At 43.4% G+C, this 15,496-nt stretch overlaps 1 protein-coding gene across 1 annotated transcript in view; it reads left to right on the top strand.

Annotated features, from left to right (window-relative positions):
* slc4a1ap (solute carrier family 4 member 1 adaptor protein) overlaps window positions 1-13,154 on the top strand; it is a 173,747-nt gene extending 160,593 nt beyond the window's left edge. Inside the window, exons 13-14 of the mRNA XM_069887742.1 lie at window positions 7,177-7,258; window positions 12,223-13,154. Of these exons, the coding sequence (XP_069743843.1) occupies window positions 7,177-7,258; window positions 12,223-12,272 (132 nt within the window). The 3' untranslated portion in view covers window positions 12,273-13,154. The remainder of the gene's footprint in view (window positions 1-7,176; window positions 7,259-12,222) is intronic.
* Window positions 13,155-15,496: the final 2,342 nt, after the last annotated feature.

Below are 15,496 nucleotides of genomic sequence, written 5' to 3'. Positions count from 1 at the left end.
CGCAGTCAGGGCCTGACACCTTGCGAGGGATAACCCTCTTGAATGATGTTCTGACGTCACCTCAGAGACAGATATCACAGGGTCCTTAGCCTTTTCTGGGCTCTAGTAGGCATTGTTTGGTTCTTCTCAAAGCGGGTGTAGAAAGTTCATCAGATAATGAAGCATCATATCCATCTATAGTGTTTGCCCTCGCTTTTTAGGCTGTAATAGCCTGCACTCCCTGCCACATCTGGCATGTATCTGTCTCCGTCTCTAGCTTCCTCCAGAATTCCCACTTTGCTTCACAGACGGACTTCCACAGGTCGTACCTGAACTTGTAAAGATCCCGATACCCGGCCTTAAACGCCCTTGTTCACACCCTCAGCAGGTTGTGAATTTTCTGATTCATCCAAGGCTCCTGGTTGGGGGGCATCCGGTACGTGCGTGTGGGCACACGCTCATCACCCAGGTCTTGATGAAGTCAGTGACACCTGTGGCACATTCATTCAAGTCTTTGATGAGTTATTGAATATGTTCCAGTCCACTAATTCAAAGCCATCCTGCAGTCACTTCTCTGCCTTCCTCAACCATATTTACGCTGTCTTCACCACTGGTGCTGTGGTCTTCAGTTTCTGCTTGTACACTGGGAGTAGAGGTACAGCCAGGTGATCAGACTTGGCGAAGTGCAGTCGTGGTATGGCTCGGTTTGCATTCTTCATGGTGTTGCAGCAGTGGTCGAGTGTCTTAGTTCCCCTGATCTTGCATGTGACGTGTTGGTGGCAGTTTGTCAGAGATCAGAACCAAGCAATGTAGATAAGCACGAATCAATTCTTAGACTCAAACCCTCTGAAAAATGAGCAGCTTTCAGCATAAATGAAATGCTGTTCAATTGAAAAGGGTGATGTCGAGAGAAAATAAAAAGAGGGCTGTGAATCCTTAAGCAGTGTGGAATATTCTGCTCACATTCCTGATTCCACCAGATGGCTAGAATCAATAAATCAGAACAATGTCAAAAATGCTTTGTATTCTCCAGAGTAAGTTCTACAGTATTATTTTTTAAGGTTGGGAACACCAGATGAAGGTAGAAAGCAATCTTCTTGTCTATCCCAGAAAGGACTAAGCTGCTGTACTCAGCTCTTCATGTGGTGACAGTGCCCTGACATGTTGCCCAGCCAGCTGCAGATCTGTGCAAAAGAAACCCTGAGAGGCTTCGGTTCAAGTTCGGTCGGTGCTTCTGCAGCAGCGAAGAAGGGACTGATGAATGAGGATAGTGTTCTCCACTTGGTTTCACTTTGTGAGACCGCCTCTGTCTCATCCCACATGGGCGTGCAGCAGCGACTGGGTTTGCCCCTAGTATTAGAGTCACATAATACAAAAGTGGACCTTTTTTTGCCCACACTATGTCATTCTGTGCCTTGCCTATTCACATGCCTGTGGAAATATCTCAAGCAGAGTTGTGCAATCTGATTCTGCCAACAGGTTCCAGACAGCAATCCCAGCCTCAAGTTTCAGACAGCAGCCCCTTCTTATTAAAAAAAACTTGCCTCTCAAATTACCTTAAAAACTTCTTCCTCCAACTTTAAACCTGTGCTCTCATGTTTTTCATGTTCTTATCATGGTAAAAAGATTCTGACTATCCACTCTCTGAAAATTTTATACATCTCTCTCAGGTCATCTCTCAGCCTCTCTCGCTCCAATCTTGTCCCATAATTAAAGTTCTAAATTCTAGTAACGTCTTGGTGAATCTCTGTGCACTCTCCCTCGTGTTGGAGAAATGCACTAAGTACTCCAAGTATGGTCTAACCCATGTTTTGTATAGTTGAAGCATAGCATTGGAACTTTTATATTCTATACCCTGACCTATGAAGTCAAGCATGTCATATGCTTTCTTTTCACTCTATCTACCTGTATTACCACTTTCTTATTTCTAACTCTTAAACTATAGTCTTAACTTTTAAACTATCCTTAACACTAAATCCATCCTCAGCTCTCTGTGTGTGTGTGTGTGTGTGAGAGAGAGAGAGATATACCCAAACCATTGCAGTCCAAGGTACTTCAAAGTTCAGTCTTTTAAATTCAATGTTGATGCCCCGAATTAATGTTGAACTGATGGAAAGTCTGGAGTAGCAGACTCAAATTCTTCTTGCGTGACCATTGAAGAAACCTCCATCCACATGAGCCGTGCTCTTAACTCTCCTGGTCCTTTTGTAGGCGAGTCTCAAACAAGATGGCCTCCACGAAGCTTCCAAGGCCCTGGCACCAGTCTCTCCAAGTAACTTCACTGCTAGTCACACTTAAAATGAAGCAGTCTCTCTCCAAGTGACCTCCACAGTTAGCCAAAATCAAAATGAAGCCCTTTGCTTCCCACAAAGACCCTCCTGACACAGGCTTTGCTCTGAATTCCACAAAAATGGCTGGACACGAGCTGCTTCAAAGAGCTGTTTTTAATTCAGTCAGAATGATTCTCCCTTGCAAAATCTCCCTTTGCAAATGTATAGAATTTTGGAACAAATTGTGACAAACCTTCCCTCAGTTCTACCAATGTATCGAATTATCACTGAGCTGTGACTTGTGTTGATTGGTAAATGTTAACTGACCATTCAGTCCCTCCTGTCAATACTATCCCTTACAGTGATAATCCCATTCTACTAAAACAGGAGTTCGTAATACAACCTCCCATTACACTAGTGATTTTTCTATCACCTGCTAACTTGCTATTCATTTCACCTTTATTCATATCTCAACCATCGAGGGTCTCAGCATGGGCCTCTACAATACACCACTGGTTGTGGACTTGCAATCAGGAAAGCATCCATCCATCTCCAAACCAACTTTGGATTGAATTAGTAAGCTTACCCATATTCCTTAACCTTCTGGACATGCAGACCTTTCAAATACCATACTCTGCCCACTTTCCCTTTGATGTCTATCCTGCTGTGGCCTTAGACAACCTTCCGCCCTGGAATGGACAACATCTACCACCCTGCCTTCATAAATCTTAAACCTCAATCAAATTACTGAGTCAGGCTTTCCCTCCACAAAGGCTTCCCTTATCAATCCCTATCTCCAAAATTTACCTAAATTCTACCCCTTCGGATTTTCACCCCTAATTTCTCTACCACTGAAGTATGGCTCACCAGCTAGTAGTTACCTGGTTTATTCCTGCTGCCTATCTAAAATAAAGGATCAACATTAGCTATCCTCCACTCTTCCTGGACTTCACCTCTGCCTGATAAAGATCCAAAAATGGCTCTTCAAGTTCCAACTGTCTCCTCCCTTGCTTTGCACAGCCTTTTAAGGTACATCTCATCCATCCATGGGCATTCCATGGCCTTCTAAATCTTTCCCCTCCTTAATACTGATATACATCATTCTATCCTTGTACTTGTCCCTAACCTCTCAATCTTCTTGGTGAGTCACACAAAATTAAACAAGAAAATTTGCAGGGGCTGGGGTCAAGTGCAATGCACTCACACAGCGTCCATTGGAAGGAAAAGGCTATCAGCGTTTGGTCCTTCATCAGATTTTCCCAGATTCCTGCTGGAGGGCTCAGTCCCGAGACATTGATTGCCTTTTACTTACTCCGGATGACGCATGACCTTCTGAGTTTCTTCAGTACTCTTGTGCATTGAAAACACATGAGGTACCCCTCTTGGACCTTGCCCACATCCTATTCAGAAGTGGAGCCACTTTATTTCTGAGTTCCATGCAACCTGTTGTTTTTGTGTCTAGTGTCAGCCTTACCTTGCAGTTAGTTTCATTGACTATTGTCAGTCACCTTCAGTCCAATGCACTTCAGTGATGCCCTTAACTTCAAGTTTCTCAAGTTACTAGTATTTTTCCACATTACTGAACAGCTGAAAATGCTCCTTACATCTGTTTAATGTACGTGCAATAGGTTTGGGTAAAATCTACAAATTAGTATGCAAAGTTTAAGTGATATAAACCAACATTTCACCAATATCCCTCCTAATATCTCCTTGCCCAGTTCATGATTACGTTATTATTTTGAGGCATCCTGCAAATGTTTTTTTTTTCTTTTTTCAAGGCACGATAGGCGTGCACCATACTGATCATTCTTAGCTTCCATCCCACAAACAGTAGCATGGCCCAAGATGCAACTGGGTAAAGATTCCTGCCTTCCCAAAGGCCAAGCTCAAATAGTAGGGGTAAACTGAACAACATCTTGGAAAAGAAGATACTTACTGTCAGCTGGGCAGATGTATTTAACTATCAGGTTAGACTTTGCACATACTGGTCTGGCCCTTCACTAAGGCAGAAGGTCAGCATTTCAGATCTCGGGTGTAGGACCTCAAGTTTGAGTCTGTCTACTGAGGGAATGTGGCAGTGTGACTCATATTCTGTATTGCCTTATATAAATATTAATTAATATCTCAACAATATTTACATGTCGTATTTCTCTATCAAATTAATAAAAAGAAAGAGGGAACCGGATCTTTAACTATTTAATTTCATGCAACTGCAATAACAACTTGACTGGTGCTGGAAATCTGATTTACAGCAGGGAAAGATGTAAATATGCTGTGGTCACAGAAACTCTTAATGTGAATCACTTCATTTGGAGGTAGAAGATCCTTGATTCAAAATGCTAACGACACATTTCCCCACCATTTTCTATTTTTTAATTTCCTTTTTGGTGGCAACTTAACAGTGAAATGTCTCAAGGAACGTTATTGAGCAAAGTGAGCTACGTTCACAGGTGATTAAAAAAGCTGCCTCAGACGTGGCTATTTTAAGGAACATCTTGAGAGGAGAGAGGCAAGAGTAACATTCCTGAACACCCCTCAGCTGTGGATGTTGCAACCAACAAGAGTAAGATTGGTATGCAACGAATCCTTGGAGTCCACTTAACAAGTGACCTATCGCGGACACGCAACATCTCCTCACTTGTCAGAAAAGTGTTACAGCGACGGCATTTCATGAGAAGACTGAAGCGGGTAATGCTACTGGTCACCATCATGTCAACCTTCCACTTATCAAGAGCGTCTTGGCCAGCTGCATCGCGGTGTGGTGCAGTTGCTGACGAAAAATAGATCAGAGATCAATCCACAGGACCATAAGAGCAGCAGAGAGGATCACTGGGGTCTCCATTCCTCACCCTGCACCCCCCCATCGTCATGATCTATCGGGATCATCGTCTGAAGAAGGCACGTAAAATTGTCAAGGATCCCTTCCACCCTGCACACAGCATCTTTCAGCTGCTCCCGTCGGGGAAGGGATCCAGGAGGATCAGAGCCAGCACCTCCAGGCTGAGGAACAGCTTCTTCCCACGGGCAGTGAGAAAGCTGAATGACCAAAGGAAGTGCTCACATGAACCGTCCAAGACTCTACTATTTACTAAACAGTGTTTATTGTATTATTTGTGTGTATGTGTCCTGTCTTGTTGTATGCCTGCATGTTTCACACCGAGGACCGGAGAATGCTGTTTCTTTAGGTTGTATGTGCAATCGGATGATATTAAGCGAATTTATTTTGTGTTCAGTCAAAGAATTTCTAGAGAAACTCACCAGGTCAGACAGCATCCATGAGGAGAAATGGTCCTGTCAACGTTTCAGGTATGAACCTTTCTTCAGACCCCAAATGTTGACTGACCATTTTTCCCATGAGATGGGAAGAGTTCATAGCTTTAGGAAAGCATGAAGTAATGGAGGGAAAATGAGGAAGAGTACCTTTAAAATTGATGGATTGATTGCTTTGCACCTGATGATTGGGAGTGAAGTGTGAATGAATTTGGTAGCGGCCAGCTAAGTGTTCATCAATGTGGTCATGTTTAGAGCAAACAATAGCAAAGATAAAACCTGGACATTGTGATTTGTTAAACACCTCAAATCTGTCCATGGTCTCATGCACTGCCAGACTGAGACCACCTGCAAATTCATGGAATAACTCCGTATATTCTGTCTGCACCCTCCAATAGGTTGTTATTAACCCTGACTTTTCCAGCTTCCATTAGCTCCCCACCCCTCTCCCTATGTCTCTCTGTCTTCCTTTTCCCTCTGTCTCTTGTCCCAAACAAGTCAGTTCTCACCTGTGTCCCATTCATAACCAATGAACATCTTTTGAATGTTGATCTGCATTCCTCCCCCTATCCATTCTGCCCTCCCCAGCTTTTTAATTCAGGCACCTGCCTGTTTTTAACTTTGAGGGGTTCAGGCCTGAAACGTGGGTTATTTATCTTTATCTCCAATGGAAGGTATGAGACCTGCTGAATTCCTCCAGCATTTCTGTTTTGGCTTGTTAAACATCCTACCATTTCATTGGGGGGGAGAATGGCGACGAATATTACCAACTCTCACCAATAATTGACTTCCAGTCTCCTCTGAACTGAGGGGAGGTTAGAATGGGCAATAAATACAACGAGCTTTTGCAGCCCGGATTGAAGATGAGGTGTTGTTCCTCCAATTTGCAGGTGGTATCATTCTGACATTGTCAGCAAGGGAATGGGGTGGGGAATGGAAATGGGTGGCCACTGGGAGGTTTGAGATGGAAGATGAGTTATTGTTCCTCCACCTTCTGACTGGAACCCTCCAAGCAGATGGCATTAACATTGACCTCCAATTTCCTTTAAACCCTCCCCCTCTTAATTTTCCCCTGTCTTCTTTTCCCCAGCACTCTCTCTATCTCTAGTGCTCTCTCTCTCGGTCTCCCCCTCCATCCGTCTCCTTTCACAGATCCAAAATTAATTCTCACCTCTCCTTCTATCATATTCCAATGAACACCTTTTTGCTGTTCTGGACGCCTCCCCCTGCCAATCCTCAGTCCCTTTATTATGACGCCTTCCCGTTCTTTGGTTACTCCTTGAGGAAGAGCTCAGCCCTGAAATCTCAGGAATATATCCGTACCTCCTTTGGACATTGCAAGACCAGCTTGAGTTCCTCCAGAATTTTTGTGTGCTTTTTAATAAATGCAACCTGTTCTATTCTATTCATTCCACAATAGTGCACCATGAAATGAAGGAAACCGGTGAATCCATGTTTACATCAAATTTCAGTCAAGCAGAATAACATTTCTGAAAGTTAATGTTCCTGATCTAAAACACCCAAGTCTCTATTTGTGACATTTTCTATTTCTTTGTCAGATTTCCAGCGCCGGTGCTTTTGTATTCTGCGTTATGTGTAACAGATGCTGATTAGTTGATTTTAACTCCTATTATTTCTGTATGTTTAATGCCCACAGCCACCTCAGCAACTCTCTTCACTCTCATCAGAACATTACCCCAGCAACGATCCTGACTACTGTGTGTGGATGCCCCCTACAGGTATATCTCATCAGAATCAGAATTGATTGTCATATAATCATATAACCATTTACAGAGTGGAAACAGGCCATGTCGGCCTTTCGAGTCTGCCCCGGTTCACTTGAACAACTCCACTAGTTCCCCCCTCCCACTCTCCGCCAATAACCCTCCAACCCCCTCACCTCCACGTACACATCCAACCTTCTCTTAAATGACAGAAGGGACCCTGACACAACTATCTCATTCGGAAGTTCATTCCATTCTGCCACCACTCTCTAAGTGAAGAAGCATCCTCTAATATTTCTCCTAAAGTGTTGCCCCCTTACCCTTAACTCATGACCTCTTGTTCCAACTTCCCCTGCCCTCAGGGGAAAGAGTCTATTTATGTCTAGTCTATCTATTCCTTTCATAATTTTAAATACCTCTATAAAGTCCCCTCTCAGTCATCTATATTCCAATGAATAAAGTCCCAGTCTCCTTAATCTCTCCCTGTAATCCAAATGCTGTAAGCCAGGCAACATCCTTGTAAACCTTCTCTGCACCCGCTCCACCTTATCTATATCCTTTCTATAATTTGGAGACCAGAACTGAGCACGGTACTCCAAACCTGGCCTCACCAATGCCTTAAACAGCTGCAGCATCACCTCCCAGCTCCTATACTCTATACTATGATTTATGAAGGCCAGCATACCATATGCCTTCTTAACCACCCTGTCTACATGGGAATCCACCTTCAGTGAACTCTACCATAACCCCCAGGTTCCTCTGCTCCTCTGCGTGCCTCAAAGCCCTCCCCTTAACTGTATATGTCCTATTCTGGTTATTTTTACCGAAATGCAACACCTCGCACTTGTCCCCACATTGAATTCCATCTGCCATCTTTCAGTCCAGTCTTCCAAACAAACCAAATCCTTCTGTAATCCAAGAAAATCTACATCACTATCCACCACTCCCCCTATTTTCGTATCATCCGCATATTTGCTTACCCAGTTAACCGCACCCTTCTCTAAATCATTAATATAAATGATAAACAGCAAGGGACCCAACACCGATCCCTGAGGCACCCCGCTTGTCACAGGCTTCCAATCTAACAGATAGTTGTCCACCATGGCTCTCTGCTCTCTATCTTCCAGCCACCTCTGAACCCATATCACAATCTCTCTGCTAATTCCTAGTGACTGTACCTTCCTTAATAACCTTCCATGCGGAACCTTATCAAAAGCCTTACTAAAATCCAAATAGATCACATCCACCACTCTACATTCATCATGTCACGAAATTCATTTTTTACAGCACCATTGCAGGGCAAATATTGCTATAAATTACATTTCAAAAGTAAATAAATAGTGCAATAAAATAGGAGAAAGTGAGGTAATGTCTCTGGTTCATTGTCCATTCAGAAATCTGATGGCAGAGGGGAAAAAGCTATCCGTGTGCCAGTGGGTGCACGTCTTCAGGCACCTGTACCTTTTTCCTGATGGTAGCAGAGTGAAGAGGGCATGGCCTTGGTGGTGGTGGGACCTGAGGATAGAGGCTACTTTATTAATGTCGCCTCTTGTAGATGTCAACAATGGAGTGGAGACTGGTGCCTGCGACGTTGCTGGCCGAGTTAACGACCCTCTGGTGTATCTTTACTGCCCTGTGCATTGGCACCTCCATACCAAACAGTGATGCAACCAGACGGAATTCTCTCCACGCTCCACATGTAGAAATTTTCGGGAATCTTTGACGTAACAAATCTCCTCAAACTCCTCACAAAATACAGCCACTGGCGAGCCTTCTTTGTGATTGCATTGACCTGGAGGCCCTAGGACAGATCCTCAGAGATGTTGACGCCCAGGAATTTGAAGCCGCATAAGAGGCTGAATTTTGGAATTTTAATCGTCAGAATTGTTCAAGAATAAAAAGTTATGCAAATGCCATCTGCCATTATTAACATCAAGAAAAATTGGCATAAATGATTTTTTTTTAATGGCATTTCTGGGTTAAAGGCAACGGAGTAGAGCCTCTTTTGCACGGCAGCAGTGACCTGGGTTTGCTCCTGACCTCAGGTTTTCTCTGGGGGGAGTTTGCATTCTCTGCCTTGTTTTCCTCCAGGTGCTCCAGTTTCCTCTCTCCTCCCAAAGATGTGTTGGTCGGATTTGTCACTGGAAATTGCTCCCAGTTTGTAAGTGAGTTATAGAATCTGGTAGGAAATGATGGTACATACTGTAAAAAGAATAGGTAATGGGTCAATTTCCAAATCAATGTGGGGAGTGAGGTGCTCTGTGAACTGGCATGGACTCAGTAGTCACCTAACTATCATAATTCTCCAGTGGGTCTAGTGGTTAGGATTTGGCACTCTCACCACCACAACCTGGGTCCAATTCCGAGTCAGGGAACATAGTCTTAGGGGCGGCATAATGGTTAGCGCAACACCTTTACAGTGCCAGCGATCGGGACTGGGGTTCAAATCCCACGCTGTCTGTACGGAGTTTGTACATTCTCCCCATGACTGCGTGGATTTTCACCAGGGGTTCCGGTTTCCTCCCACCATTTGAAACATATCGGCCGAAATGGCCTGTTACCGTGCTTTATGTCTAAATTTTAAATTTATACTACAGGAAAGATATCAATAAACTTGAAAGAGTGAAGAAACGATTTACAAGGATGATGCTGGGACTTGAGGAACTAAGTTACATGATAAGGTTAATCAGGTTAGGACTTTATTCCCTGGAGCATAGAAGAATGAGGGGAGATTTGATAGAGGAATACAAAATTATGAAGGGTCTAGATAGAGAAAATGCTAGCAGACTTTAACCACTGTGGTTAGATGAGACAAGAACTGGAGGACATGGGTTAAGAGTGAAAGATGATTCAATGATGAATCATGAAAGCGGATTTAGATAGGTACATGGACAGGCTAGATGAGCCAGAGGGGCTGTTTCTGTGCTGTGGTGTTTTACGGCAAAAATACCCAGTCACGCTGCAAGGAAATGTAGAGCCTCTGCATTTTCCATGTTTGTTAATTACCCATTGAGCTCGCCAGTGAAAGGTAAAGTCCAATCATTAATAATGTATTTATACTTTTGAAGGTTCGGCTGTTAACTTGCTAGAAAACCTCTACAGTCCAGGAAGTGAACAATTAAAAATTCCTTCATTCAAAGAATAGTTGTCGATTTACTCCACAAACCCACCCATCCCCTCATAAAACCATTTTATTTGTCAAATGTGTAAGAATTCCTTTTGGGTGTTTTTTTTTGGAAGTAGAGTACCACTACCTATCCTTGAGGGACACAACGGAGGCGAGGGGTACAAGCTCTCATCCACCTTTTTGCATATTTAAATTGTGAATTAAATCATCTGGAATGGTGAAGATGCAACTGTGGGGTTGCTACATGACAGGTGTGTCATCATCTTTATCTGGTGTGGTTCTGTGTGAATTTAAATATAACCAGTAATGTGGTTGATCCTTATAGCAGCGTCAAAACTGTCCCAGAAACCAATAATTCCAAGGGAAAATGTCGTTTCATGTTAAAAGCTGAGCAGCATCTATAAAACATACAACAGTACAGCATAGGAACCGACTGTGTTCATTCAAGTGTGTGCGCTGAACATGATGCCGAAATTAAACTAAAACTTTGCTGCTTGCACATGATCGATAGCCCTCTATTTCCTGCATGTCCGATCTCTATCAAGAAGTCTCTTAAAAGCAGCCGCTGTACAGTATGTTTCCCCACATCCGAAAAGCTTAGGCCCGGATGACCCATTAATGGCTTTAAGCATCCCAGTGGGGTCAGCAGAATACTTGTATCAGCGGCGGTTTTTAAAAAAACAACAGCGGAAGGCTTTTCAAGCATGAACTAATTCTTACCTAAGGACAATAAGGTAAAAATTGCTTAAACAATTTTGTAATCTCTGCTTACAAGATAAGATAAACGCTTCCTCATTTTTTTTTCACTGACATCGACAGTGCTATCTGGAGACCTTTTTTGCCATTGTACAATACACGAGAGCTCTCAATAATTCAAAATGCGCGAGGATTCAAAATGATGCCAACAGCACGTCAGAGCCCCACGTGAGCCTGTCGGCTGAATTTTTTTTTCAACTTGTTACCTCATGTCACCGACAATAAAAAGTTTGGATAATTGAACTTTTCGGTTAACCAACTTTAAGATATGGGGAAACATACTGTATCTGCTTCCATCACTACTCCTGGCAGCCTATTCCAAGCACCCACCACTCTCCGTGTATAAAAAAAACTTGCCCCACTCATCTCCTTGAAATACCTATTTAAACACCTGTTCTCTAGCGGGTGACATTCTTATCCTGCGATAAAAAAGATTATCCTATCACAGCACTACTACCATCAGGAAAGAGGTTCCTGGGAGAAAAAGATTATCCTATCACAGCACATGCTCTGTTTGCGCTACGACCATCAGGAAAGAGGTAGAGGTGCCACAAGACTTGTACCTCTAGGTTGAGGAACAGCTGCTACCCCTCCACCATCAGACTCCTCAATGACAAACTCAATCAGAGACTCATTTAAGGACTCTTACTTGTGCACTTTATGGATTTTTTTTATCTCTGTATTGCAATTAGTTTGTTTACATTTCTTTATTTGTTTACATGTATACATTGTGTGCAGTTTTTTGCGGTAATTCTGCCTCGCCCACAGGAAAAAGAAACTCAGGGATGTATGTGATGTCATGTTCGTATTCTGACAATAAATCTGAAATCTGGATCAATGTCATAATTCTATAAACTTCTATCAGGCCTCTCCTTAGCCTCCAACGCTCCAAAAAAAGCAACACAAGTGTGCCTATTGTCTCCCCCTAGTTCATACTCTCTACTCCAGGCACCATCCGTACCCTTTCCAAAACTTCAACATCCTTCCTGTAATGGGGCAACCAGAATAGCACACGGTATTTTGTGAATGAAAAGGTATTTGGTCCTTGCACTTGTTACATTGGATCATTCACTTTTTGTTTCTTGTCCTCTCAAAGGTCAAACAGGTGATGGGAGGACACACCTGAATGATAAATATGGCTATTGAAGGCTTGAGGGAGACAGTGCATCCCAAGAGCTTTGACCTCTCCGGGTGGAGATGCAAGACCATTATGTTGGGATTCAGGCCAAATCCCCCTTGCTTCATTGAAGCTGATTACAATACTGCTGCTTGTATCCCTGCGTTTTGTTTTTGGGCTGCTGCTGTGTGTAAAATGTCCAGTGGTTATGTACCATTGCTCTCACTGAGGACAGGAGGGTAAGTCCCAGTTCTTGCCCCTTTGGGCCTCGCAGACAAGACGAGCTTGGTGGAGAACTTGTCCACACCAATGTTTCCTGGTACCGTTATTGACATCACCCAGGGTAACAACTTTCACCACCAGCCCATCTCTGCAGACGAGATGGCGGCCCGGCCCTCCCTGCAGAGGAAACGGGAACCTTACTCCTGATGCATGAGGTGACCCTGTATCCCCTTTCATTTCCACTTGAGCCTATAAACAGAGACTGGGAAACATTTACAGCGGCAGCAGGCTTGACCATGCCCACATGTAACAGAGACTGCATTCTCACTGTCAACACAGCGAAAGTTTGGGATGAGCCCATAAGTGACTTATCAGCATGCAGTGTACTTGCATTTGGTTATTGCATGTGGTATTGTTTTGTTTACTGCTTGTTCATGTTCTCTTTCTGTATCGGAAATGCATGGGTGTAATACCAGAGAAACATTCTGGCTAGGTTCTCTACCAAAACCTGTGTTTACGTCGGGAGTTTCTTGGGGTGTGTCGCAGTCTATTCTCCCAACATTAAAAAAACAAAGAGGGCTCCTGGACTTCCTGAAAATATACCATCTGCATCCATATTTCAGGATCCATGTTGTATGGTCATTTTTAAAAGGATGATGCATTCTGGGAATAAATGTATTTACTTTGAATGGTATTTTCTTGTGTATGTTTGATGCTAAGGTATTAACTTGAAGCAAAGGTGAGCTTGGTATACTCTCTGTGATGCTTAGGTACCTGTAATTGGATTAATCCAGACATTAGTTTGGGATCACACCTGCAAGTATGGCAGCAGTCTTGACTTTGCTGCTTTATAACAGTTTAGCAACATTAACAATCAGTGCCTCAATTCCTTCATTCCACATTCTTTCAGCTAAATTGGAAAGTTCTGGCTTTGTTTCACACCTGAGTCTTAAACAAAGTACCCTAATATAATGCAGAACTGAGGGAATGATCGACTACACTGGGCAACAACATTTTTCAAAAGGTTTGCTTCCTGATTAAAAATTGGGGATTATGATAGACAACTTCAAGCTGTACACAAAGATAATTTCAGATTTGCTGCATCACATAGGAACTGAGAGAAACATTATATTAACTTTTATTAAATTTTGTATGTTTAATCGCATAACAATGCTGAGACATTGCGTGAGTTCAACTGACGTAAAAATGTTTTGCCACTGATTTTCGTTTGTACTCAGCATCTGATGCCTCTTGTGTTAATGTCCAACAATAGTCGGCCAGCATTAATGGATTCCAGTTTCTCTGATACTGCTTTCCGATGGTCGCAATGTCCTGGTGAAACCTTTCTTCATGTTTGTCACTGACGGCTCCAAGATCAGCAGGGAAGACGTCCAAGTGGGAATGCAGAAAATGGATTTTCAATGACATGTTGCGCTTCATGGTTTTGTCTGCTTGAAGCATGTTAAAATATGACAGGAAAGCACTAAAATAGGTTATATTTTTTAAAAAACTCTACGTTATAGGAAAATTTCAAGGCGATGTTCGTGCCCAAAATCAATAAAATACATCCATAAGTGTTCAAGAAGCAAAATGTTCATTGTCCAGTGCTATCAGAAATTGCAGGCTTGGACAAAATATAAAGTACTACTGAGGGAATGCTATACTATCAGAAGTACAAAGGCCCGGCATCAAAGCACAGGTACTCCCTGACTTGTGATCTATGCAACTTACATCCAACTGCTCATATACCAAATTTTTTAAAAATGTATATGAGAAAAAATATAAAATTTACACAGTATATATTGTGTTTTACAAACTATAGATTAATCTTATTGCGTCCATTATCTTGAAATGGACGCAAGTCAGAATTTTGCCCACGCGCGTGGATTACCAAAGTCTTAAAGCAAACTTTTTAATCAACTGCTGTACTTGACAAACTATAACAGGGATACAGGGCATGTAAGAGTCAAAATGTGCGTGTTAATCAGCATTCCAGGGTCCATAGGCTGGGCGTGGCCATCTTAATTCCTGTGCGCAAGCGTGGTGGGTTTGCGTATTGGACTTCGGTTGGGGCATGCATGAGAGTTAAAGGGCGTGAAATCAATATCGTTAGGGCCCTTAACTCTCATACATGCCTCACCCAAACTCCAATACATGAACCCACCGTACATGCACCTACCTAAGACTCGCGCACAGGAACCAAAATGGCTGCTCCCAGCCTATGGACCCCGGGATGCCAACTAACAAAGTACGCACGCACATGCGGTCTTCTTCAAAGGAGGTTGCTGCCCGCCAAACTGAGGCGCCAAAATGCACGGTTTGAGGCGTTATCAGCCCACTGGCGGTGGTCAATGTGGCAGGCACTAAGAGATTTTTTTAGGCAGTCCTTGTACCTTTTCTTTGGTGCACCTCTGTCACGGTGGCCAGTGGAGAACTCGCCATATAACACGATCTTGGGAAGGCGATGGTCCTCCATTCTGGAGACGTGACCCATCCAGCGCAGCTGGATCTTCAGCAGCTTGGACTCGATGCTGTCGACCTCTGCCATCTCGAGTACTTCGACGTTAGGGGTGTAAGCGCTCCAATGGATGTTGAGGATGGAGCGGAGACAACGCGGGTGGAAGCGTTCTAGGAGCCGTAGGTGGTGCCGGTAGAGGACCCATGATTCGGAGCCGAACAGGAGTGTGGGTATGACAACGGCTCTGTATACGCTTATCTTTGTGAGGTTTTTCAGTTGGTTGTTTTTCCAGACTCTTGTGTAGTCTTCCAAAGGCGCTATTTGCCTTGGCGAGTCTGTTGTCTATCTCATTGTCGATCCTTGCATCTGATGAAATGGTGCAGCCGAGATAGGTAAACTGGTTGACCGTTTTGAGTTTTGTGTGCCCGATGGAGATGTGGGGGGGCTGGTAGTCATGGTGGGGAGCTGGCTGATGGAGGACCTCAGTTTTCTTCAGGCTGACTTCCAGGCCAAACATTTTGGCAGTTTCCGCAAAGCAGGACGTCAAGCGCTGAAGAGCTGGCTCTGAATGGG

Source organism: Narcine bancroftii, chromosome 6 (genome assembly GCF_036971445.1).
Source record: "Narcine bancroftii isolate sNarBan1 chromosome 6, sNarBan1.hap1, whole genome shotgun sequence".
Taxonomy (NCBI): domain Eukaryota; kingdom Metazoa; phylum Chordata; class Chondrichthyes; order Torpediniformes; family Narcinidae; genus Narcine; species Narcine bancroftii.
The sequence above is the reverse complement of the archived record's forward strand: the minus strand, read 5'-3'. Positions and strand labels throughout refer to the sequence as shown.